Source organism: Melanerpes formicivorus, unplaced genomic scaffold, assembly GCF_026170545.1.
Source record: "Melanerpes formicivorus ecotype bairdi unplaced genomic scaffold, bMelFor1.0.p_v2 SCAF_12, whole genome shotgun sequence".
In the NCBI taxonomy this organism is placed as follows: domain Eukaryota; kingdom Metazoa; phylum Chordata; class Aves; order Piciformes; family Picidae; genus Melanerpes; species Melanerpes formicivorus.
Window position 1 is genome coordinate 8,618,646 of NW_027142364.1, and position 22,478 is coordinate 8,641,123.

Consider the following 22,478-nt stretch of genomic DNA (forward strand, 5'->3'; position numbering starts at 1 on the left):
TTGGTATATTGACCTCTGAGTTATGTAGATATCTGACATTATTTAGGAAAGTGTAAACCCTGCTTTCATGGCCCAGTTTGAGACTTCTGTGTCAATGACAGAGTAGTATTGCCACTCTGAATTCTGCTACTGGAACAGGGGTTTAAGTAGCTCTCTTACTGGTAGAACATCACACTTGTGGAGGTCTACTAACCTTTCTTATGTGTGTTTCAGGTATCAGGAGCTCCTAGATGACAATCAGGCACCATTTTACCTGTTCAGCTGTGCAATGCGCTGGCTGGCTGTGCGGCTGGACGTTATCAGCATTGCTCTTATCACAACCACTGGCCTTATGATAGTCTTAATGCATGGCCGGATTCCTCCTGCATATGCTGGGCTGGCTATCTCATATGCTGTGCAGGTGAGCATATCACAGAATCATAGACTCATTCAGGCTGGAAGGGACCTCTAAAGGTCATCTAGTCCAACCCCCCTGCAGTGAGCAGGGACATCCTCAACTAGATCAGGTTGCTCAGAGCTCTGTCGAGCCTCACCTTGAATATCTCCAGGGATGGGGCCTCAACCTCCTCTCTAGGCAACCTGTTCCAATGCTCAACCACCCTCATGGTAAAGAACTTCTTCCTAACATCCAATCTAAATCTGCTCTTCTCTGATTTCAGACCATGACCCCTCATCACTGCAGGCCTTTGTAAACAGTCCCTTTCCATCCTTCTTGTAGGCATCCTACGGGTACTGGAAGGCCACTGTTATGTCTCCCAGGAGCCTTCTGTTCTCCAGGCTAAGCAACCCCAGCTTCCTCAGCCTCTCCTTGTAGCAGAGATGCTCCATCCCCTTGATCATTTTCGTGTCCCTTCTCTGGATCCACTCCCATCAGGTCCATGTGTTTCCTGTGTTGAGGGCTCCAGAGCTGGACACAGTATTCCATGTACTGTAATATTTGTCTCAATGTAGTTATCACTAATAAGTCAAAGTGCCACACCATTGAAAACTTTCATTAATGCACTTGAATGGAAAAAAAACCATTTTGATAGCAGAGGGAAAGGAATTCAGTCAGGACATTTTGCAAGCAGCCAGATTATGAGGAGCTAGGTGCTTAAGGCTATTGCTTTGAGGAGCTGCCTCTTTTTAAAAGAGAACTAGAAATTGTTTGAGGGTCTTCATATACTTTAGATTGCAGTTTTCCTGGATATTTCCAGAAACTGGGTTGATGGTGCATCAGACATCCACCAAGCTGGTGCCTTAATGCAGTTACATTTTTGCAGTGAGCAGCTCCCAGTGCAGGGCTCAGAGTGCTTGCTGTGAGCTGTTGTTTGCCTTTCTCTGCCTCCTGGTGGTAGTGAAGTGAAATTCCTACACTTAGACTGGTTATAATTAGAGCTATTGCTTGTGGGAAACCTTTCTAAACTACCAGCTTTCCAAGTGATTAATAAATTACAGATATTTCAGAGTTAACTGAAATTTACTTGTGTTGGACACCGTAGCTATATGATGTCCAGTGCCAAGAGCACTTGTGTCAAATACAGAATCATTTAGGTTGGAAAAGACCTTAAAGAGGAAGTCCAGCCATTATCCTAGCACTGACAGGTCCACCACTAAACCATGTCCTTCAGCACCACATCTTTTAGACCCCTCCAGTGACTGCACCACTTCCCTGGGCAGCCTGTTCCAGGGCTTGAGGACCCTTTCTGTGAAGAAATTTTTCCTGAACTGTGATGTAAACCTATCCTGGTGCAACTTGAGGCTGCTTTCTCTTGTCTTGTTACTTGGGAGAAGAGACCAACATCCATGTTGCTACAGCCTCCTTTCAGGGTGTTGCAGAGAGCAAAGAAGTCTCCTCTGAGCCTACTTTTCTTCAGGCTAAAACCCGCAGTTCCTTCAGCCACTCATAAGACTTGTGCTCTAGATCCTTCACTAGTGTCACTGTCCTTCTATGGATGTGCCCCAGCACCTCAATAATTTTACAGTGAGGGACCCAAAACTGAAAACAACATTTAAGGTGTAGCCTCACCAGTGCCAAGTCCAGGGGGACAATGCTTTCCTGGTCCTATTAGCCACACTGTCCATTATTTTTGTCTCTTAATTGAATAATCACAGCTCTCTAAAGCTGTCTTTGTTTTCTCCCATCACTCCAGTTAACAGGGTTATTCCAGTTTACAGTTAGACTTGCTTCAGAGACAGAAGCACGCTTCACTTCAGTGGAGAGGATTGATCACTATATCAAGGTAGGACAATTACACATTCAGCTGCCTGTTATAAAAACTCCTATGCCAGCAATGCAATGAACAGTAGGAAAAAGGAAACTCAACCATAGTCTGCCTTAGTGTAGAAAGCATGTTTCTGATCTTGTAAACGCATTAATGTGTGTACTGGAATGTTGAGATGTGGATTTTTATGAAGCAAGTGTGTAAGCATTGGCAGGATGAATGGCACAGGAGCTGGTAGGTTACAGCTTACAGGTGTCACTTGCCTGGCATTGCTGAAGTTGCGTAGTTTCAAAGTTTGCTGACACTCTTGAAGAGTGGAGTGTGTGAAAGGGGTAAGTGAGAATTCAGTGCAGTATCCTAATGTAAAAGGATGATGTTTTGGCAAGCTTTGTTCCAAACCTAATGGACCTCCTTCATTTAAACACAGATAACTGTAACTTCATCTACATGTAATTCTGCTTCATCTTCTTTTTCCATAGCTGTCCTGTGTCACATATTTCCTCATGCTTAAAGTCAAGGAATTGCTCTCATTGCAAACATGACAAATGTGCTAGGCTAAATGTTCACCAAACTGCTCTGAATATCTGTAACTGGTATTTTATCATGCCTAGGATCTGTGTGTGCAGAACTGGGTGTATGTTAATGGGGAAAGAGCAGCCAGGAAAAAGCTTTCTTTTGGGTCTGGTCTTTGAGGAGAAAAGTTTTTTACTTAACACTGTGAAGGGAGAGTTGTATCCATTTAGTAAATCTGGGCTGTGTAATAGTTGCTATTTGTAGATTATTCTTTTAGCTTTTGGATTTAATACTGAAGGGAGGGAAGGGGGAAATTACAGCTGCCTGCTCTCTCAATTAAATCCTCTCATGACATCTAAGTAGAAAATTTGTGTGGAAGACCTGGTGACCATACAAGCTGAAAGCTGTGTGCCAAAGGCTGCCTGGTATCTCTCACTGGGCTGAGATGAGTTTCTCACTGTCAGGCCCTCAGTGGTGAAACCTATAGTTGTATGCAGTTGTGTTTTATATTACTGTCTGTTATTTTATGTCACTGTTAAGCAACACTTCCTGGGATATTTTTTTTCTCATTTGGATCTCTGGACAGCCATTTTACTATGGAACTAACTAGTTTGAGTCTGAAGTGGTGGGTGAGCAGTGAAGCACCATGCTGGTCCTGTCTTGCAAAGTGCTGGGCCTGACTTCTTTCTTTGTGGCTTCCAATTTGCTTCTAACTGAGTTGGTCTGGCAAAGTTAATTGCTGGGGGGGAAATTTCAACCCACCACAGTGGCTCACAGGTTGCTGTTAGGAGCACCAGGCTCAAAGAATTGCTGTATTATTGTGGCAGGCTGCTGTTTTACTCAAACCTTTAGGGTACAATTAGTCTGGCTTTAACTAGATGTTGCAGATGTCCACAAATGATACAGTCCCTGTGGAATCTCTCTGTAGTCAGTGGAGGAAATGGCTATCTCCGGAGAGCAATTTATTACTCATTCCAAGTGTTTATATTAGAATGATAAGAATTGCACTCCAGAAGTGCTAGCTTCTCTCTAGTGACTATAAGAGAGTTGAAAGAGCCTGGTTCAGTTAGAGATTCTTTCTTTGTGTGTGTTTAGAGTTATGTGAGGTGACATCCCACAACAAGATTGCTGCCATTCTTTGAGGCCGCTTGTGCCAAATATAGGCAAGTGACCTTGGCCCCATTCTAAGCATGCTATATACAATGCATGTTTGGCTTTCAGAGGTTCTGCATTTGTCTAATCAGAACTGCTTAATGGGGGATGTATTAAGGGGCAGAGTAAAATAGCAAAAGTGGGCATGGTGGAAGGGGCCTGACTGACTCAGTGGTTTAATAGAACAGGGGAGAATGATGAGGAATAGAATAGAATAGAATAAACCAGGTTGGAAGAGACCTTCAAGATCATCACGTCCAACCTATCACCCAACACCACCTAATCAACTAACCCATGTAACCAAGCACCCTGTCAAGTCTCCTCCTGAACACCTCCAGTGACGGCGACTCCACCACCTCCCCGGGCCGTCCATTCCAATGGGCAATCACTCTCTCTGTGTAAAACTTCCTCCTGACCTCCAGCCTGAACTTCCCCTGGCGCAGCCTGAGACTGTGTCCTCTTGTTCTGGTGCTGGCTGCCTGGGAGAAGAGACCAACCTCTGCCTGTTTACAACCCCCCTTCAGGTAGTTGTAGAGAGCAATAAGGTCACCCCTGAGTCTCCTCCTCTCCAGGCTAAGCAGCCCCAGCTCCCTCAGTCTCTCCTCATAGGGCTTGTGTTCCAAGCCCCTCACTAACTTCGTTGCCCTTCTCTGGACTCGTTCCAGCAAGTCAACCTCCTTCCTAAACTGAGGGGCCCAGAACTGGACACAGTACTCGAGGTGTGGCCTAACTAGTGCAATGTACAGGGGCAGAATGACCTCCCTGCTCCTGCTGGCCACACTGTTCTTAATGCAGGCCAGGATGCCATTGGCCCTCCTGGCCACCTGGGCACACTGCAGGCTCATGTTCATCCTACCATCAACCAGCACCCCCAGGTCCCTCTCTGCCTGGCTGCTCTCTAGCCACTCTGACCCCAGCCTGTAGCACTGCATGGGGTTGTTGTGGCCAATGTGCAGAACCCGGCACTTGGATGCGTTAAATCTCATGCCATTGGACTCTGCCCATCTGTCTGAGGAGAAGGAAGAGGGTAGCAATTGTATAATGTGTCACAGATTCATCAGAGGTGACCCTGGCATGGCATAGCAAATGAGACAAACACAGCAGATTTTGCACCCAGAAACATCCAGTGTGTGGAGTGCCACAAATCTCAGTAGGATTGTGGTCATCAATAATAGGCCTGAAATACATTTTGAATTCCTTTGATGAAAAGCATTGCTTGGATTGGTGTTATTGAGGCAACAGGAGGGGAATAATAATGCTGTCAATCCAGCACAGCAAATCTCTGAGCCACTGGGCCCACATCCAGCCACACAGCTCATCATAAACTGCCATGAACTGATATGGGCCAAGTCTGCAGGGAAGAACTCCTGCTGAGTGCTGCAACTGATAGTTTTCCTTTCTGGTGTTTTGTTTACTGTAAACTGAACTCCTTTATTTTTTTTAAAGACACTTTCCCTGGAAGCTCCTGCTCGAATTAAGAACAAAACTCCTCCTCTGGACTGGCCGCAGGAAGGGGAAGTTGTTTTTGAAAACGCAGAGATGCGGTACCGAGAGAACCTCCCTCTAGTGCTTAAAAAAGTGTCCTTTACCATCAAACCAAAGGAGAAGATTGGCATTGTGGGAAGGACAGGCTCTGGTAAGGAAAAAACCTTAAGCAGAGTTAAATTACTACTTGTAGAGAATGGGAACAGAGTAGAGTGGGGTGCTTGCATTGGTTCTCCTCTGTCTTTTGTGTTTGAATAAATTGCTGGGACAGGAGCACTCCAGCAATGTCAGTGGTGGATGCTGGTCATATGCATACAGAATCACACACAATCACAGAATCACCAAGGTTGGAAGAGACCTCAAAGATCATCAAGTCCAACCTGTCACCACAGACCTCATGACTAAACCGTGGCACCAAGTGCCATGTCCAATCCCCTCTTGAACACCTCCAGGGATGGTGACTCCACCACCTCCCTGGGCAGCCCATTCCAATGGGTAACAACTCTCTTTGTGAAGAACTTTCTCCTCACCTTGAGCCTAAACTTCCCCTGGCACAGCTTGAGACTGTGTCCTCTTAAGCAGGATCCCTGTAAACAATACTGAGAATAAGTTTCTGTTGAAGGCAGAGTGGTACCTTGCTGTGCCTGAGCCAGTATGCTCATAATTTTTAACAGCCTTTTGCCAGCCCAGAATGCTGCTTACAAGCTCATTGCAGCTCATTCAACTTGCTTTGTACACTGATGCTGCAGCCAGGTTTGGCTCTGAGCTAACTCACGAGACTGTAATGTGAAGAGTTACCTTCCCATGGGTGAGAGGACTTAAATCAACTCTGAGATGTAGTTTCTAAGTAAGCAATTAATATTACTGTGTTGGGTTTATGAGGCAAGGGTTTTGGTAGTGGGCTTGGGGTGGCTTCTGTGAGAATTCATTAGGAACTGCCCCTACAATTGCTTAGAAGTTTAAATGCTGAACCTCAACATTTACCAGCATTATTTGTCAGGACTTTAAGGTGTTTTAAAACACTTTCCTTACATATGAGCAGCTTTAAAACGCTTTATCTCAGCGCTGCTATGACTCTTTAGAAACACTAATGTGTTGGCTTTTTTCCTGCCTCAAATGTTTAGGGAAATCTTCCCTTGGAATGGCACTCTTTCGTCTCGTTGAACTGTCTGGAGGCTGCATTAAAATCGATGGAGTGAAAATCAATGACATTGGTTTGGCAGATCTTCGCAGCAAACTCTCCATAATTCCTCAGGAACCTGTGCTGTTCAGTGGCACTGTGAGGTCAGTGAGATTGTAAGAAGGCCTAAGCAGGCTACCAGCATATACTTGAACTCAAATAGTTGCCTGATGAGATGTTAGATCTCGGGCATCCTGAATTCTCTGGCTTTGAAACAAAGCACAGCTAAATGATTTTAGCTGGCCCAGTGCAGAACTGGGTGTGATTGTCCTCTATGGAAGCAATGCGTTCCCTTTAGAGTTGACTGAAGTTTGTCTTTGTCTTCCACCTTTACTCATTTGTTCTTCACCTATTCTAACCTTAGAGTGCTGGGAGCACCTGATTTCCTTGGCAAGGATATTATGTCAGCAGAAGGCTAGATGGGAATCATCCATCTGGATGCTGCTGTTTTGCCATTCATGGCACAATAAAAATTCTGGTTGTGTTTTCTATTTTCCCCTCCAGATCAAACCTGGATCCTTTCAATCAGTACAGTGAGGAACAAATCTGGGATGCTTTGGAAAGGACTCACATGAAGGAGTGTGTAAGTATTATGTGCCCTAAGAGATACATGTTAGTGTTTTGCCTTCCAAAGCAACATGTTCTCTGATACCTACTTCGGAGACCTTCAGATAAAATGTTTTCTTGTTGTTTATGCTTTGTTTGATTCCCTCCCTCATTTTTCCTGATTTTATCAGACTGATACTTTTGAGACCATGCCATGTATTGGGTGTGTTGTTTTCTATGTAGCACAGCAAAGTGCTGCTTCATCACACCCAGGGGGTTACAATATTTCAGGTGATATTTTTCTGTATGTGCCTTAGTTGTGCACTCTGCATTTACATTTGTGAGTGTAAATGTCACACATACCCATTTATACTGAACTGAAACCCTCACTGCCTTGACATTTCCAGCTCTTCTCTTGTAAGTCAAGTGGCTGTGGTATGCAGGCTGCAATAATTCCCGTGGGGACTAGATTCCCTCTTGTCTTGGTGAGAAAGGTTGCCAGGAGATGTGTGTTTATGTTGAGTATGTAGCACTCTTTTTTTCCTAGAAATCAAATAACTTCTAAGTTGTTCTGAGGTTGCCTACTGAGATGATATAGTTTTTAGCTTGGTCCTAGTGGTGTTCAGAGGAGCTGTTATTGACTCACAGGCATTTCAGCCACACTGAGCAGGACTGATACTGTACTGCTGTTCTAGCATTTGTGGCTTGTTACTCTTTGCCCCAACAGAGAGAGGAAGAGATGGACAGAAAAGTGTGACAGTCAGTGGTTGGATTTGATGCTGAGGGAACTGGGTCTGTTCAGCCTGGAGAAGAGAAGGCTCTGGGAAGACCTTATAGCAGCCTTCCAGTACCTAAAGAAGGCCTTCAGGAAAGCTAGAGAGGGACTTTGTATAAGGGCATGTGGTGATAGGACAAGAGGCAGTGGTTTCGAACTAGAGCAGGGTAGGTTTAGATTGGACATGAGGAAGAAGCTCTTTGCTGTGAGGGTGGTGAGAAACTGGAACAGGTTGCCCAGAGAAGTTGTGGACATCTCATTCCTGAAAAGGTTTAAGACCAGGCTGGATGATGCTTTGAGCAACCTGGTTAGGTGGTGTCCCTGCCCATGGCAGTGGTTGGAACTAGATAACCTTTAAGGTCCCTTCCAACTCAAGCCATTCTATGATCTTAGAGGTTTTTTCCAACTGAAGCACTTACATGATTCTATATTTTGGAACATGGGCAAAATACGATTTGCAGGAGGAGTAACTGTCTCATGCCATGGAGGTGCAAAACATCTGTGCAATGCTCTAAGATTTTTGTCTCCTCTTTCCTATACAGGTTGTCCAGTTGCCTATGAAACTTGATTCAGAAGTGATGGAAAATGGGGAAAACTTTTCAGTTGGAGAGAGACAGCTACTGTGCATAGCTAGAGCTCTACTGCGCCGTTGCAAGGTGAGCAAAGTGATTAGAGAAATAGCTGGAGATAGCAGCTAGAGAAATAGCTGGAGAAAATAGCCTGATAAGATTGAGCAAGCAGGTAAGCAGGTTTTAGTGCTAGATTCACCATTAGTGCAATTCCTCCAATGATTCTTGTGGCCCAGAGAAGTGTAGAGCTGGAAGAACTAGGGAGGCATCTGTAGCCAGCTGCTTGCTCCTGTAATATCCTGCCATCAGGAAGGTATTGCTTCTTAGTGTTAATAACAAGGTGTCAGACTGGCCTCATTTATTCAGTGTCCTGTTACTGGTTAGCATCAGATTCTTTCCTTCCATTTTTTTTCTGAATGTCAGCCAAGTATTTTCCTTCTACATGGTGCTCCACTAAAATGTAGTCTTCAAGGGCAGTTTGAGACCAGTGAAGCTAAAGGTTTTACAGGAATGGAAAACAAGTAATAATTGCAGTGAGAAAGGACATTTGGATTGAGAATGACTAGGATTTGAACATCTTTTTCATGAACATTGCACACCATAATATTTTGAGGTTCATTCTGTTTTAAAGCCAGGCTACTCAGCAGAGTACTGTTCTCTGCAGTACCTGCACAAAACCAAGCCTAGTTTAACTTTGAAAAGACACCACTCTAAATCATTTTGAATCTGTGAGGAAGGGTAATTCTTTCCAGCATAAGAAAGCTAGTAAGCCTAGTCAGTACTGTCTCCTGCCAGAGGAGTTGTCACCACTAAGCATGTTAGTTTACTAGTAGAATCTGTATATTTGAGATTAAGCTGCTGAAGGTAAAACCAAAAACAGTGGAAACCTTTGAGGGCCAGGTCAGAACTCAAAACATCTTGTGGCTCTAGAATGTGACCATGAAATGCAAGTGTGATCCATAGGGTAACTTTGTTGAAGGCAATTACATGAAGGGTGCTTGTGAAAGGGTCCTTTGTGACCACAACTCAGCAAGGATTGCCAGTTGTGACAACTCTTCGTCATGGTGGCTTTATGTATTTGTGTGTTCAGGGAGGGAAAGCATAGGTGTGGCTAACAGCCAGGATTATGTGCTGCTTTCAGATTTTGATACTCGATGAAGCAACAGCTGCTATGGACACAGAGACCGATTTGCTGATCCAGGAGACCATCAGAGAGGCATTTGCAGACTGCACTATGTTAACAATTGCTCATCGCCTGCACACGGTACTGGGCTCTGATCGGATCATGGTGCTAACACAGGGACAGGTAAGCACAATGGCTTTTGTGGCTGCAGTTCCTGTTGCAGTCTTGTGGTGCCATATGTACTTTTAAGTTTAAAGGAATACTGGTATAGGTGGTCCTGCTCTGGCAGCGGGGTTGGACTAGATGATCTTTTGAGGTCCCTTCTAGCCCCTTAACATTCTGTGATTCTGTGAAGAGCTAGAGCTGCAGGGTAGAAAATGCTTTGTGTTCTCTGGTGGGTTGAGGTTCCTCCCCCAACATTAACTTTGCCAGACCAACTCAGAAGCAAATGAAGCTGTATTTACAAGCGAAAACCACTCTGTGATGGAATGCAATGAATATATACAAAATATACAGTATTTACAATACTATACAGATATTTACAATGGGCAAACCACATGAAACCCCCCCAGGTAAAGAGACCAGGGAAAGCTCCCTGCTTCTCCCTCCCTGCCTCCCCTACCCACCCTGTACAAAAGGGACAAGAGGGAGGAGCAGAGAAGTTAGATGTAGCCAAAGCCAGCTTATAAGCAGGTTATCTCTCCCGAGCGAAGCAAAACAGCCAGAGATCAGAAGAGAAAGGGAAGAACTGTTATGGTACAGCTCATCTGATTCCAGATATTTACCCAATGAATTTGTTTAGAATAATCTTTTGTTTTCCTTTTTACACCCAATAGTGATTTTTTTTTTTCTACTTTTCTGCTCAGAATCTGTAATTAAATTTTAAAGGTATAGCCTAAAAACACCACAGTGTGCATTCACATCCTTGGAATAATACTCCCAATAAAATCATAGTATCATAGTATCATTCAGGGTTGGAAGGGACCACAAGGATCATCCAGTTCCAACCCCCCTGCCATGGGCAGGGACACCCCACACTAGACCAGGCTGGCCAGAGCCTCATCCAGCCTGGGCTTAAACACCTCCAGGGACGGGGCCTCGACCACCTCCCTGGACAACCCATTCCAGGGTCTCACCACTCTCATGGTGAAGAACCTCCTCTTCACATCTAGCCTGAATCTCCCCACCTCCAGCTTCATTCCATTCCCCCTAGTCCTATCACTACCTGAGATCCTGAGAAGTCCTTCCCCAGCCTTCCTGTAGGCCCCCTTCAGATACTGGAAGGCCACAATTAGGTCACCTCAGAGCCTTCTCTTCTGCAGACTGAACAGCCCCAACTCCTTCAGTCTGTTAGTTAGTGCTTGACTGTAACAAGATGAGAGGGCAACATAGCCCAAGAAAGTACCATGCAGTAACAGTCTCTCTTTTAAAAGTTTTTTAGAAGTCTCTTGGTAGGTTAATTCTGAGATCATGTGAGCATCTCTGCTGGGGCTCAGAGGTAGTTTCCCATTACATTCATGTAGCCCTGGCCTATCGAACAGGCATACAAAAGAGGATTTAACCACTCTTCAGGTTTCCACATGGGAACAGTCAAATCAAATATAAGGAACTTGCCTTTGGTAAGGCACTCAGCAAAGGTAGAGCAGGCAAAAACCTCTTAGCGTCTGTCTCTGTCAGAAGCACCAGCGGTTGCTTGCGGCTGGGGAGTTCCAGTGTTGGAGCTAGATTGAAGCATCCACAGCTACAGTACGTATGTGTAAGGGTGCATATTTCCATTGCCAGCTGTCTCTTCTGAAGACGGATGCCGTGTTTGGCTTCTTTACTACCATGTCACAAGCCTGAGGGGTGGGAGTCCATTTGCTGCTGGATTTTACTGACATGCTCTACCTGCCTTGTTTGCTTTTAGGTAGTGGAATTCGACACTCCGTCTGCCCTTCTGGCCAACGAGAACTCGCGCTTCTATGCTATGTTTGCTGCTGCGGAGAACAAGGTTGCTGTCAAGGGCTAAAATTCAGGGCAAAGTCACTTTAATTTTGGAGAGCTACGTTCCCTGTCTGTGGCAGGCCAGCTCTTCCTCCTTCTCCTCCTCCTCCTCCATCTTTTAATTTTTAGCACAATGTGTCAAGCTGAGGTTTTTAAAACTGTGTCAGAACTCCTCATGTTTTTATTCTTGTATTTATTCCATAATCATGTTACTAATTTCTGAGTTTTTTTTTTTGGTTATTAAATGCACTCTACAAATGGCTCAGGGAGCCATAGTTATAAATGTATCAGAGGCCTATAATGAAGCTTTATACATGTAGCTATATCTATACATAATTCTGTATATAGCCTATATTTACAGTGGAAATGTAAGCTGTTTATTTTCTATTAAAATAAGCACTGTGTTAATAACAGTGCATATTCTTTTCTATCATTTTTGTACAGTTTCTGGTAGCAGAGATCTGGCTTTGTTATCGGGCTGTATCAGACACCATTTTGTCTTTTACAGTTGGTCTTTTCCTAGTGCCGGATTTTCTGCGTGTCTGAGTGGAAGTGAAGCTTTGCAATAGTGTCCTTTATCGTCACATCTTTGTTGTCTAGCGCAGGGGGGAAGAGCTCTGTGGTGTAACTATTGCATTGTAATTCGTCAAAGCTATTTGGAGCATCGCTAATGTTCACCACGGCAGCGGCTGCTGCTTGCCCATGATGCTTTCCCAAAGCGAGGGTGTTTTGTGATCTCCTGAGTGGAGAACCACTTCAGGGTCACATGAAGGCCTTTTATTCTCTGTGTCCTGATACAGTATTTCTTACTGTATCAGCAGGGTTTACTTTTAATGCAAGCAAGCCCAAGCTCTTCCTGCTTCGCTGATCTAACACAACCAAAATCTGTTTGTGGAATGACCTGTAACAAATTAATCATAAGGTTCAAATCCTACCCTGTGTGCTAGCAGGAAAGCCTATTCAGAGTTGCTTCAGCTGACTCCTTTATCTTGAAGCTACTAACACTTCTCAGAGGTTTAGGGTGGCTTTCATTGGCATGGGTAACACTTAACTCTTTGTTCTTCTCACTTATACTAAGGTTAAACAATATCAATATTTCCTGTTTCTTTATTGCACACTTGTTAAGGAAACAGTCCCCCACCCCACATCTCCTGGAACTTTAAACACGTTCCTGTGGATCAGGATGTAACACTGGTGTAGGACATTGTTTTCTTACTGTAAAGAGACCTACCTCAGGTTACTAGGTCCTGCATAGTGCATTGCCATGATCACTGTACACCATCCCTGTTTGATGGGATCTGTGGCCCAGGTGGGCACAGTCGCTCCTATAATAGCTGTGACTTATTGAATGGTCAGCGTTGCATGTCTTTGTCAACTTGGACATTTTGTAGCCTTAGCATGTTTGCAAAATGTCTCATTGAGGCAGAAATCTGAAAAGTAAATAAAACTATTTTGGGTTTTGTAAATTTTATTGGCTTAAGTGGTTTGTTTTGGGCACATAAATGACTTCTCATCCTTAAATTTTGAGCCCTGGGGGACAGATCTTTGCAGGCCGGGTGTGTTGGGGTTTTTTGGCCTTTTTTTGTGTGTCTTGTCTAGGTCCTATAGCCTAATTCTTCCTTCTTCAGAGTAGAAGTGTTTGTTTAGAAGTCTAGTAGGTAACTTTTGTGGTCCCCCCAGCATGGAGGTGGCTTGCAAGATATGTATGTTTGTGTCGAGTAGTACAGGGAGTAATAACTTACAATGCAAGTATTCCAGCCAAGTAACAAGGAGGGAGGTCAGACAGAATACAGAAGATCCTTCTTTGGCTCAAGTTTTTCTACTTTCTCAGCCTTCAAGCATTAGTGTCTCTGTGACTGCAAAGTCACAGCAACAAGCATTTCTACCTACCAACACCACAGGCAAATCATAGCATTAACAGAGTTCAGACTACAGCTTGAAAATAGCATAAAAAGCATAGTTTGTTGCAGTTTCTTTAGGAAGTCTTGTCCTAAGCAAGAAAGAACTAGCACAGACCTTCCTCTGCTCACAGGCTGGACCCAGGTTTACTCTGTGTCAGGGATTGCCCACCATTTTACTCAGTATTACTCACTTCAAGGAACAGAGTGACTGTACGTTGTGGTTAGGAAAGGAAGAAGTAACAGGCCTCTCCAGAGAACACCCAGCTAAGTGGAAGGTTCTTTTTTTACAAGAAACTTGAGGACAAAAACCAACTGGGGAGCAGGGGCAGTAGGCCAAAGGGGTAATGCCCTGCTTCCCCTAAAGTAGAGCTTGAATAACTTAGAGAGGGAGACAAGACAAAATATATCTGCCTAAGACAGTTCTGTTTACCCTGTGAATTTCAGTATTTCACTCTGGCAAAAATGAGCTAATGAACCTAGACTTCAAGTGCCTCTGGGGTCAGAGTGTGGCTTCATTTTGTAGCTAAGGCTGAGCTAATGGCAGTCTGGACAAAAGGGGAGCCATCCTGATCTTGTCCTCCTTCTTCTTCCAGGCTGGGAGTTCCTTCCACTTTCCTGAAGCCAGCAGTGGCTCTTGCCTGGTCGAGCAGTGACTCAGTTCAGAAAGCTAACTTGCAGAAAGTTCACCCTCCAACAGCAGGAATGCTGTACAAAGAAGGAGACAGGAAGGCACACCTGGAAGGGAGGTGAAGTGGGGCTGCTCTTTTCAGTAGGTGCTAACAAACACTAGCATAGGTGCAAGAGGGAACTGAAGATTCATTGCACCAAACTGCTGCTTCTCAGTTAACGCTCTCCTAAAAAGGCGAATACTTCCCTCTGCTGCAGCAAGCTGAAATAGCTCAACAAGGCGTCAAACAAGCGCCTGTGATATTCGGTCACCTGTGGACAGCAGGGATTAGCTCAACCATTTTGTTAAACCATAGCTTCTGCATTGCTACTTTGGAGTAGAGATGGATGGCCAGATGGAAACTTGCTTTGTGCTATGATCGCTTATCTGCTTCATTTGGCACTTTTCTCACAGACAGTACAGTAGTATTGCTTCTTATATGGGCAGCTGTAGTTGTTTTTTTAAACTGGCTTCTGTCCTGAACCATAGGAGCAAGCTGAGGCCTGGCCCAGGGTTCTGGCACAGGGGTGGAAAGAGGAAACATCAGTATTTACAAATGAGACTGGAAATATCTATGTCTCTGAAGCATTCTGCAAGAGAATGATGATGATGGTGGGGATTTTCAGGAATTGCATCCTTCTTTAGAATTTATAGGCTTTGTAGGAGGGATAGAATAGGACTGTGGGATTGGGACAGAGGCTTTCCTTCAGGATATCCTACCTAAAATAGCATGCAGATAACATGTCCTTCTTGGTATACAGCAAAGGCTGTGGCCCAAGACCAACAGGTGTGTCTAAGTGAAACAGATATGCCTGTGATAATTGGTTTAATGTATTACCCTCAGGAGCTGCAGCTGCATTGGGTTTACTTGTTCTGCCCAAATGCAGTGAGCGAAGCCCAACCCCATTCATTACTATAAGCTTAGAGACTCTTAGAATGTGTTCTTGCTCATCTCATATGCTTGATGACTGGAAACATTTCAGTTCCTTGTTAATCAAAACAGAGGTGGAATTCTTCTAAAATCACTCAACAGAGTTAGATAGTGTAACTGAGTCCAAAGACAGGCCCTGAAGTTGTGCTGGCTTGAACACCTGAGATGATGTCACCATTACTTGCAGTAGAGATTCTACAGGGTCAAATGCTGTGGTTGCTGGGGCTACAGTTTGCATACTACCTCTAGATGAAAGCCAGAGATGAAGCAGTCTTAGTGCATTGCTGGGAGCAAAGTTTAAAAGAACCCACACCATTATTTCAAAAGGCAAATGATAAGAGTGAGAGAAGCTATCAGAAGGAAAGGATGAGTGCAGACACTTGATTTCTAAAAGGAGGATTTGGGGAGAAAAGGTGGCAGAACAAAAAGCTTCTCTTAGAAGGGGATTGGGCAAAGATAAAATTGCTTCTTGCAGGTGCTTCAAAAGAACATACCAAGAAGATGCTGGGCGGCTGTAATGCTGTCATTAATAGAAGAGCTTTCCTGAATGCTGCCTTGATACTTTTTACTGTAACTGTAGTGTGAATTTTATTACATACAAGGAACTGCAAAAAGGTTTTCTCTACAGTCTCAGCTTCAGGTCAGTCTAATACTGTGATTGGTTCAGCTGGTGACAGCAGCCATGTTGTGGTGGGGTCATTATTTTTCCCTCAGGTATAACAATACAGAGGCAATTCATTTGGAACTTGGTGCAGATGCTGCTGTCATTACTGTAAGGCTTGAGAGGCTTCCGGAGTATACCTCTACAGGTTCACTACATCTAAACCATATAATAATTGTTCTAGTGTTATCTAAGAAGTCTTGGAGGCTGATCAGGTAGTCGAGATAGGAAAAACTTAACCAAGTAACTCTCAGAAGTGTCACTGCAGGGGGCAGAGATTTCCTGTGCTGCTTTTGGACTACATGGAGTTGGAATCACATTTCCTTCTAGCACACCTTCCCTCCTTCCAGCTTACAGTCTCCTACTGTTGCCATGCAAAGAAACAAGTGGTTGTATAAAGATGGTAATTTTGGTGTTCTTGTCCTTTCTGATGTGGGAAGGCAGCAGTGGATGGTGTGTGATTGGTTGCCTTGAGGGTTGGGGAAGAGTAAAGCGTGGTATGTGTGAACGGGGATCTGGGGGCACTTTGGGCTGGTGAGTGTTGGAGGCAGACAACTGCGGGCACCGAGGTGGGAGGGAAGCGATTTAAAGAAGAGGGTATATAGGGTACTGGGAGAGGGAAGCTATTTAGGGTTAGACTGAGCTAGATGTGAGGAGCGTGACCACGAGCAGGATGGAGGAAGCTGAAATAGGTACTGGTGGGATGAGGGTGCGTGCATCAGCCCTGCTGGGGGCTGCGCTGTGGAAGGTTTGGGGTTGTTTATCTTGGAAGCGAGGGGGAAGGTGAAAGTGCAGCATTGAGGCAGGGGGGAGGAGGCAGAGGTGCCTGCGAGTCTGGGTGAGGGAACGGAGCGGGGCCCTCCGGCCGTCCCATTAGCCGTCCCCAAAGCGGGAGCAGGGGCAATGGGCCTGTCCGGACAAAGAGCGAGGAAAGCCGCGTGTGCGCGCACCTCGCCCCGCGAAGCGGCGGGTCCCAAGAGAGCAGGGAGGGAGGCGGTGCCGTGCGGGGCTGCACGCGTAGGTGCCCCACCGTGTGCGCGCTGCCTGGAGGCGGGGGGGGGGGGGGGCGAGACGCGGGCACACGAGCGGCACCGGCAGCAGCAGTGCACGCGCACGGAGGTGCGCTCGCCCGGGACAGTGCGCGTGCACGGCCCGCCCGCGAGCTGGGGGCGGGGCGGTGCCCCCCGCTGCGCGCGCAGCCGGCCGGCTGGGCTGCCCTCGCTCTCCCCCCACTCCCCACGCGGCGCCGCCTGGCGGCCGTGTCCGCCGCTGGCTGTTCCGGGCCCGGGCCCTGCGCTCCCTCGGCCGGTGCCGCCGCGGGGCCTGCGCGGCCCTTTCCCTCCCCCCCCCCCCTTCCCTTCCCCGCCCCGGTCGCTCCGGCCGCCGGGGCCTCCCTCCTCCCCGCCCGCCCATGGATTTCACATAGCAGCCGCCGCCTCCGCCACCTCCTTCTCCGTCGCCGCTCCATGGCGGCTCCGGCTCCGGCTCCACGGCCACCCGGCCTGTGCTGCTGTCGCAAGGGTTCCGCGGCCGGGCCGGAGGCCCCGCCGGCCCCGCCACCGCCTCCCGAGCCTCCGCCGGACGTGGCGTCGGCCTCCAGCTCGCAGCTCTTCAGCCTCCGCCACCTGCACCTGGGGCTGGAGCTGCGGCCCGAGTCGCGGGCTCTGGCGGGCTGCCTGGTGCTGGAACTCTGTGCCCTGCGCCCGCAGCCTCAAGCCCTGGTGCTGGACGTCCACCCTGCCCTGCATGTTCTCTCGGCTGCCTACCGTCGCGCCCCAGCGGGAGAAGAGCCTTGCTCCTTCGTCTTCTCACCTACTGAGGCCGCCGCCGCCGCCACCCCTGCCCCGCTGCCCCCGCCACCCTGCCCGCCGCCGCCGCCGCCCTGCGCGCCGCCCTGTGCCGCCAACCCGCCCTCCACCGCCACCTTTCTTTCTGCTCCATGCATCGCTGCCGGTCCAGTGCCCGCCGCCGCCTGTCCCCCGGGGGAGACGCCTGTCAGCCCCTCGACCGTCGCCGAGCCGCCGCCGCCGTTGCCCCTCTTCGCACAGCCGCCCTGCACCGCCTGCCCGCTTGGCTTCAGGGTGGACCCCTTCACTGACTATGGCTCGTCTCTCACTGTCTCCCTGCCCGCTGCCCTCCAGCCGCACCAGCCTTTCCAGATCATCGTCCGCTACACTACAGCCGACGGTCCTGCCGTGAGTATCGCGCTGCCGGGGGGCGGTGGCGTGGTGGGGACAGAAAGATGAAGAGAGAAAACAGGGAACCGAGTCCCGGGGCCGTTGGCGGAGCTCCCACCAGCGCCTTTCTTATATTTTCCCTTGTGTTCTGACCGTCGGGGACGTAACCTGGCCCCACAGCAAAGGCAGCGGAAGGTATTTCACTGTCTACTCCTCCTGTTGTGTCCCTGTCCCGCCGCAGTCTCATTCCTCCTCTGTCTGCTGGTCAGCAGCATCTGTCGCCTTACCGCTGCCCTCAGGAGCGCTCGGTGCCGGGCCCCTGGCCACTGCCACCCGGCCCTGCGCGGTCCCACACCGTGCTCAGCGGTGATGCTCCTGCCGACCCGGCCGCCCACCTTCCTTTCCCAGTCGCCGTGGTCCCCAAGGCTTTTGATCCCCAATCATGGTAGCAGTTTAAATTTTTTAGTCCTTTAAGGGCTTTGCATTTTTTGGAGAGGGGCGTGGAAGTTTGAAAACTCTTGCTTCGGCGGAGTTCTTGAGGGTAAGTGACGTCATCCACAAATACAGGAGTTTCCCTGTGGTTTTTGCCAGGTACTTACAAAATCAGGTCTTGCACACCTTGGTTAATGTTCCAGTGAGCACGGTCAGAAGCTCTGAGAAGAGCTGAGGGAAACTCCACTTTTTCCTACAAGTTTAATGCTGGAGAAGGAGATGAGAAGTCGCCCAAACCACTCATTTCAAGTGGCTGTGGGTGGTGACTCCACGATTGTGTGGATTAGCCTTCTGAAGTAGTGAGGTGCTTTGTAAATTGTCACTTCTTTCAAACCTCTGGTATTTAGAAGCACGTAAGGGCTTTAAGGTTCTGTTTAGCGGGTCTTGTGTTTATATTTCGCTGGCATAACTTTGTAAACTGTTATCCCTGGAACACCAGTTTTTGTTACTGTATTGGCTGCTCAGGTTGGGACTGAAACTGCGGCGAATCGGTTTGCAAAGGGAATGGGGTTGGTTTTGAGAGTCTTGCAACTTTGATGCCTCTGTCTCACCTGCTGGAATTGACTCTCAGCCTGCTGTTGCACGGATCCAGTAAATGGGTGGACCTGTTTGACTATTACAATGTATTTAACAAGAGCAGGAATTGAACGTGGTGGTTTCATGCGAGTAACCCAATCGCAAGTCTATACTACGCCTTTCTTTAGTAAAACGTTGCTAAGTAGAATGCGTTTGGATCTTTTTCTGTCCAATTGAAATACTACACTGACGCTTACAAAAGTAATTTAATCCTCAGAATGATCTGGCTATTCTTAATATATTGTCTCATTACAGATAGTGAATTTTAGGTGGTGACCTTTTAACTTGCTAGTCCTTCCCTAAAAGTGCAGATATGAGGTGAAATTATGGTACTTGTGAGGATATTGTTCCTTTTCACATCTGAAGCTCTTGGCCTCAGTATTTCCTTGTGCAGTACTCAGCTGTAGTTTTTCTGCACTGAAGAGGTACATGGAAAATGCCTTTTAGGGCACATAGTGTGTGTTCAGAAGATTCTGTTCTTTATTTTTATTCCAAGAATTACAAAGAAATCGGTTTCTATGCCTTGTTTATGGTGGGAGGGCTTTAAAGATAATTTGGTGTTGCTGTGTGCTCTATAACCATTCGCAGTCTGGCTGAGCTGTACCTCGTAAAGTACATGGTAACATAGAGTCATAGAATCAAGAAGGTTGGAAAAGACCTCAGAGATCATCAAGTCCAACCTATCACCCAACATCTCATAACTAACTAAACCATGGATTCAAGTGCCACATCCAGTCCCTTTTTGAACATCTTCAGGGATGGTGACTCCACCACCTCCCTGGGCAGCACATTCCAATGGCCAATCTCTCTTGCTGAGAAGAACTTTCTCCTCCCCTTGAGTCTAAACTTCCCGTGGTGCAGCTTGAGACTGTGTCCTCTTGTTCTGGTGCTGGTTGCTGACGAGACCAACCCCCACCTGTCTACATCCTTCCTTCAGGTAGTTGTAGAGAGCAATAAGGTCTCCCCTGAGCCTCCTCTTCTCCAGGCTAAACAACCCCAGCTCCCTCGGCTTCTCCTCATAGGGCTTGTGCTTGAGACCTCTCACAAGCCTCTTTGCCCTTCTCTGGACATGTTCAAGTCACTCAATATCCTTTGTAAGAGCTGTTTTGTATTAGGCTAGCCTGTGCTTTCTCCTGGGTTTTGCCAGCCCAGTTGCCAAAGGGGCAGACTGTTCCACTGGCTATGGAGAAATGATCTCAGGTGTTAACAGCATACTGTTTTGAGACTCAGTTTCAGTAATGATCTGAAATCTGTGGGCAGGTGCAGGGCACTGACTGATACATTCATTTAGTCTCCCTTGTGTTAACATGTTGCCTCCTTGGCCCCACACACAGTCCAGCGTGGATGTTAAATATCTGAGGATGCTGAGAGCATCAGTTCCATCTGTTGTTTGCCTTACTTGCTCTGGATCAGACAGGAGCTAGCTGTGCTTCAGAATCCTGTCTTTTGAAGTCTTCACTGTACCTTTAATGGTATCTACTGCTTCAGTTGAAATGAAGCTACATGGACTAGTGTCAAAAGATTATTGATGGTTACGGTGTCAGGGCCATGTACTGCCCTTTTCAAGTGATACTGGAAAGCAGAAGCAGGCTTGCTCAATGACATAAATCATACCAGGTTTCCTCACTCACTATTGTAGATTTTGGCTGGCAAAATATTTGTCCTCAAGCACCTGTTGTAACCCTTCATGTTCAGGACACTGATCTGTTAAGGTTTTTTCTGGACTGAAAGTAATTTTTTGGTATTGTAGTGCTATGTCATTGCTGTTGTTTAGCCTAGCATTGCATTTTAATAGGGACGAGTAACCCATACACATAGAAGGTTGAACCAGTTCATACTCACATCCAGTATATTTCCTCACAGAACTTTGCATAAGTGAAGCAGCTTCACAGTTAGACACCCTTCCCACCCCCCTTCTGAAGTTCAGTTTTCTTTGACCTTTCTCTGAATATAATCTTTCTGGGTCAAGGTTTATTTTCTGTGGGACCTCCAGAACAGTAAATTGATGTTACAGTGCAACATGGACATGTTGGCAGCAAGATCAGCAGCAGAGACACTATTCTGGAATCTTGTTGTCTTGGTATACTTGGTTTGAGCCATCTGGATGTGTTATTTGACTGTCCCATTATTCTTGTGTGCAGGAAGGAGCCAAGATCTTTGGTTGTTTGATGGACATTGAGAGACAGCTGAGAGATTAAATCTGCCTTCCACAGAGCATTCCAGCTCCTTGTGCTGTTAGGAAACCATATGGTTGGTACATCATCAGTTTGCATCAGAAGCCAGACTGTCATAAACACTGTTTATCTCTTATGGTGTGGGCTGAAGGCACACACTGATCAGGTGTGTCAGTGACAGCAGTCTTGCTCTTTCTCCTCTTATTTCCCCTCACCTATTCCTGGTCCTACAAGTACTCTTTGATAAGTTTTTGTTTTGGTTTGGGTTTTTTGTTTTGCTTTCCCCCTAGAGAGCAAAATCTACATGTCTCTTGCCCACTGTCACACCTCTGATTTGGCAGCACATATTAACACCAGTGATATTTTCTTTTCATGGCAACCTTAAATGCAAACTCTGCTCTGTGTTCTAGTGTGAAAAATGACAGCATTTACTCATAATTCAGCAAAAAGGACAGCTCATTTTGCAGTGCTGGAAGCTTCCTCATTGTTCTGTTAGACTTATCCTGATTCCTCAGTCTTTCTTGAGTGTCTTGCTGGCCAGTTGTGCCTTGCTCTCGTCACATCCTCTGCATCACAGATGTGCAGGTTATTTTGCCATCTGATGGACTGGCTTGTCTGTCTAGAATAGAAGCTGTGGCATAGCAGCTCTTCTTGGAGCTTCATCAATAATGCAGGTAGAAACATGGAGAGATTTAACACTGAGAGAGTCTTAGCTAATTGCCTTTCTCATTTGCTGGATTTAGATAAAAGACTATGATCCAAGTCAATAAAAATCATGTTCTTGGTAGGTGCCTTACAAAGTGTAAGCTTCTTTGCAATATGAGGCTAGACTGCCCAAGAACTCTGTTCACCAGAGGAACTAAGCAGTTTTTTTCTTTCCCCCCACTTGAAATTCATCATAGAAATGTGTGAAACAGTTCTGAATCAGTGAAAAGCTGAATACAAATGGTGAGCATTACTGTGACATGGTGTATATTTCTGAAGGTGAGCACAGGCAGGATTCGGATGCAGAGTAGATGGTATGGCCCCGCTTGCTGCTCTGTGCCTGCGTACTGCTCCACCCCCTCAGTACCCAGCTCCTTGCACTCCTTTCTGGGATGCTGCTTCTTTTCCCTAGGCCATAGTCCTGCCTCTGTCTGGCACCATAGCCTGGTCTATTTATATTACAGATCTATTTATATTGTTTCAGGATAACTTTCATCATTGTTCCAAGTGCATCTGGAAGGAGAGAGGGAGGCCTGCTGTGTAGCTGCAGACATTAGGAAACAGGGGGGAAAAAAGACTTCATCCTCTACAAATGTTTTGTCTCTTGGCCTATGGGTCTGGTGCTTCATTTAACTTCAACCAAATGTCACATAAAAGGGGACTG

General features: G+C 46.6%; 1 protein-coding gene across 5 annotated transcripts in view; it reads left to right on the plus strand.

The window, feature by feature from the left end:
• ABCC5 (ATP binding cassette subfamily C member 5) overlaps window positions 1–22,478 on the plus strand; it is a 77,429-nt gene that overhangs the window by 38,366 nt on the left and 16,585 nt on the right. For 3 of the 5 annotated variants that reach the window (XM_068145169.1, XM_068145168.1, XM_068145170.1), the window contains 8 exons: window positions 214–400; window positions 2,133–2,222; window positions 5,316–5,505; window positions 6,479–6,638; window positions 7,039–7,117; window positions 8,398–8,511; window positions 9,566–9,730; window positions 11,454–12,996. In XM_068145169.1, the coding sequence (XP_068001270.1) occupies window positions 214–400; window positions 2,133–2,222; window positions 5,316–5,505; window positions 6,479–6,638; window positions 7,039–7,117; window positions 8,398–8,511; window positions 9,566–9,730; window positions 11,454–11,555 (1,087 nt within the window). In that variant the 3' untranslated portion in view covers window positions 11,556–12,996. Of the gene's footprint in view, window positions 1–213; window positions 401–2,132; window positions 2,223–5,315; window positions 5,506–6,478; window positions 6,639–7,038; window positions 7,118–8,397; window positions 8,512–9,565; window positions 9,731–11,453; window positions 12,997–16,961; window positions 17,886–22,478 lie in introns of those variants that run through there. The other 2 variants (XM_068145173.1, XM_068145171.1) reach the window with 2 other exon arrangements.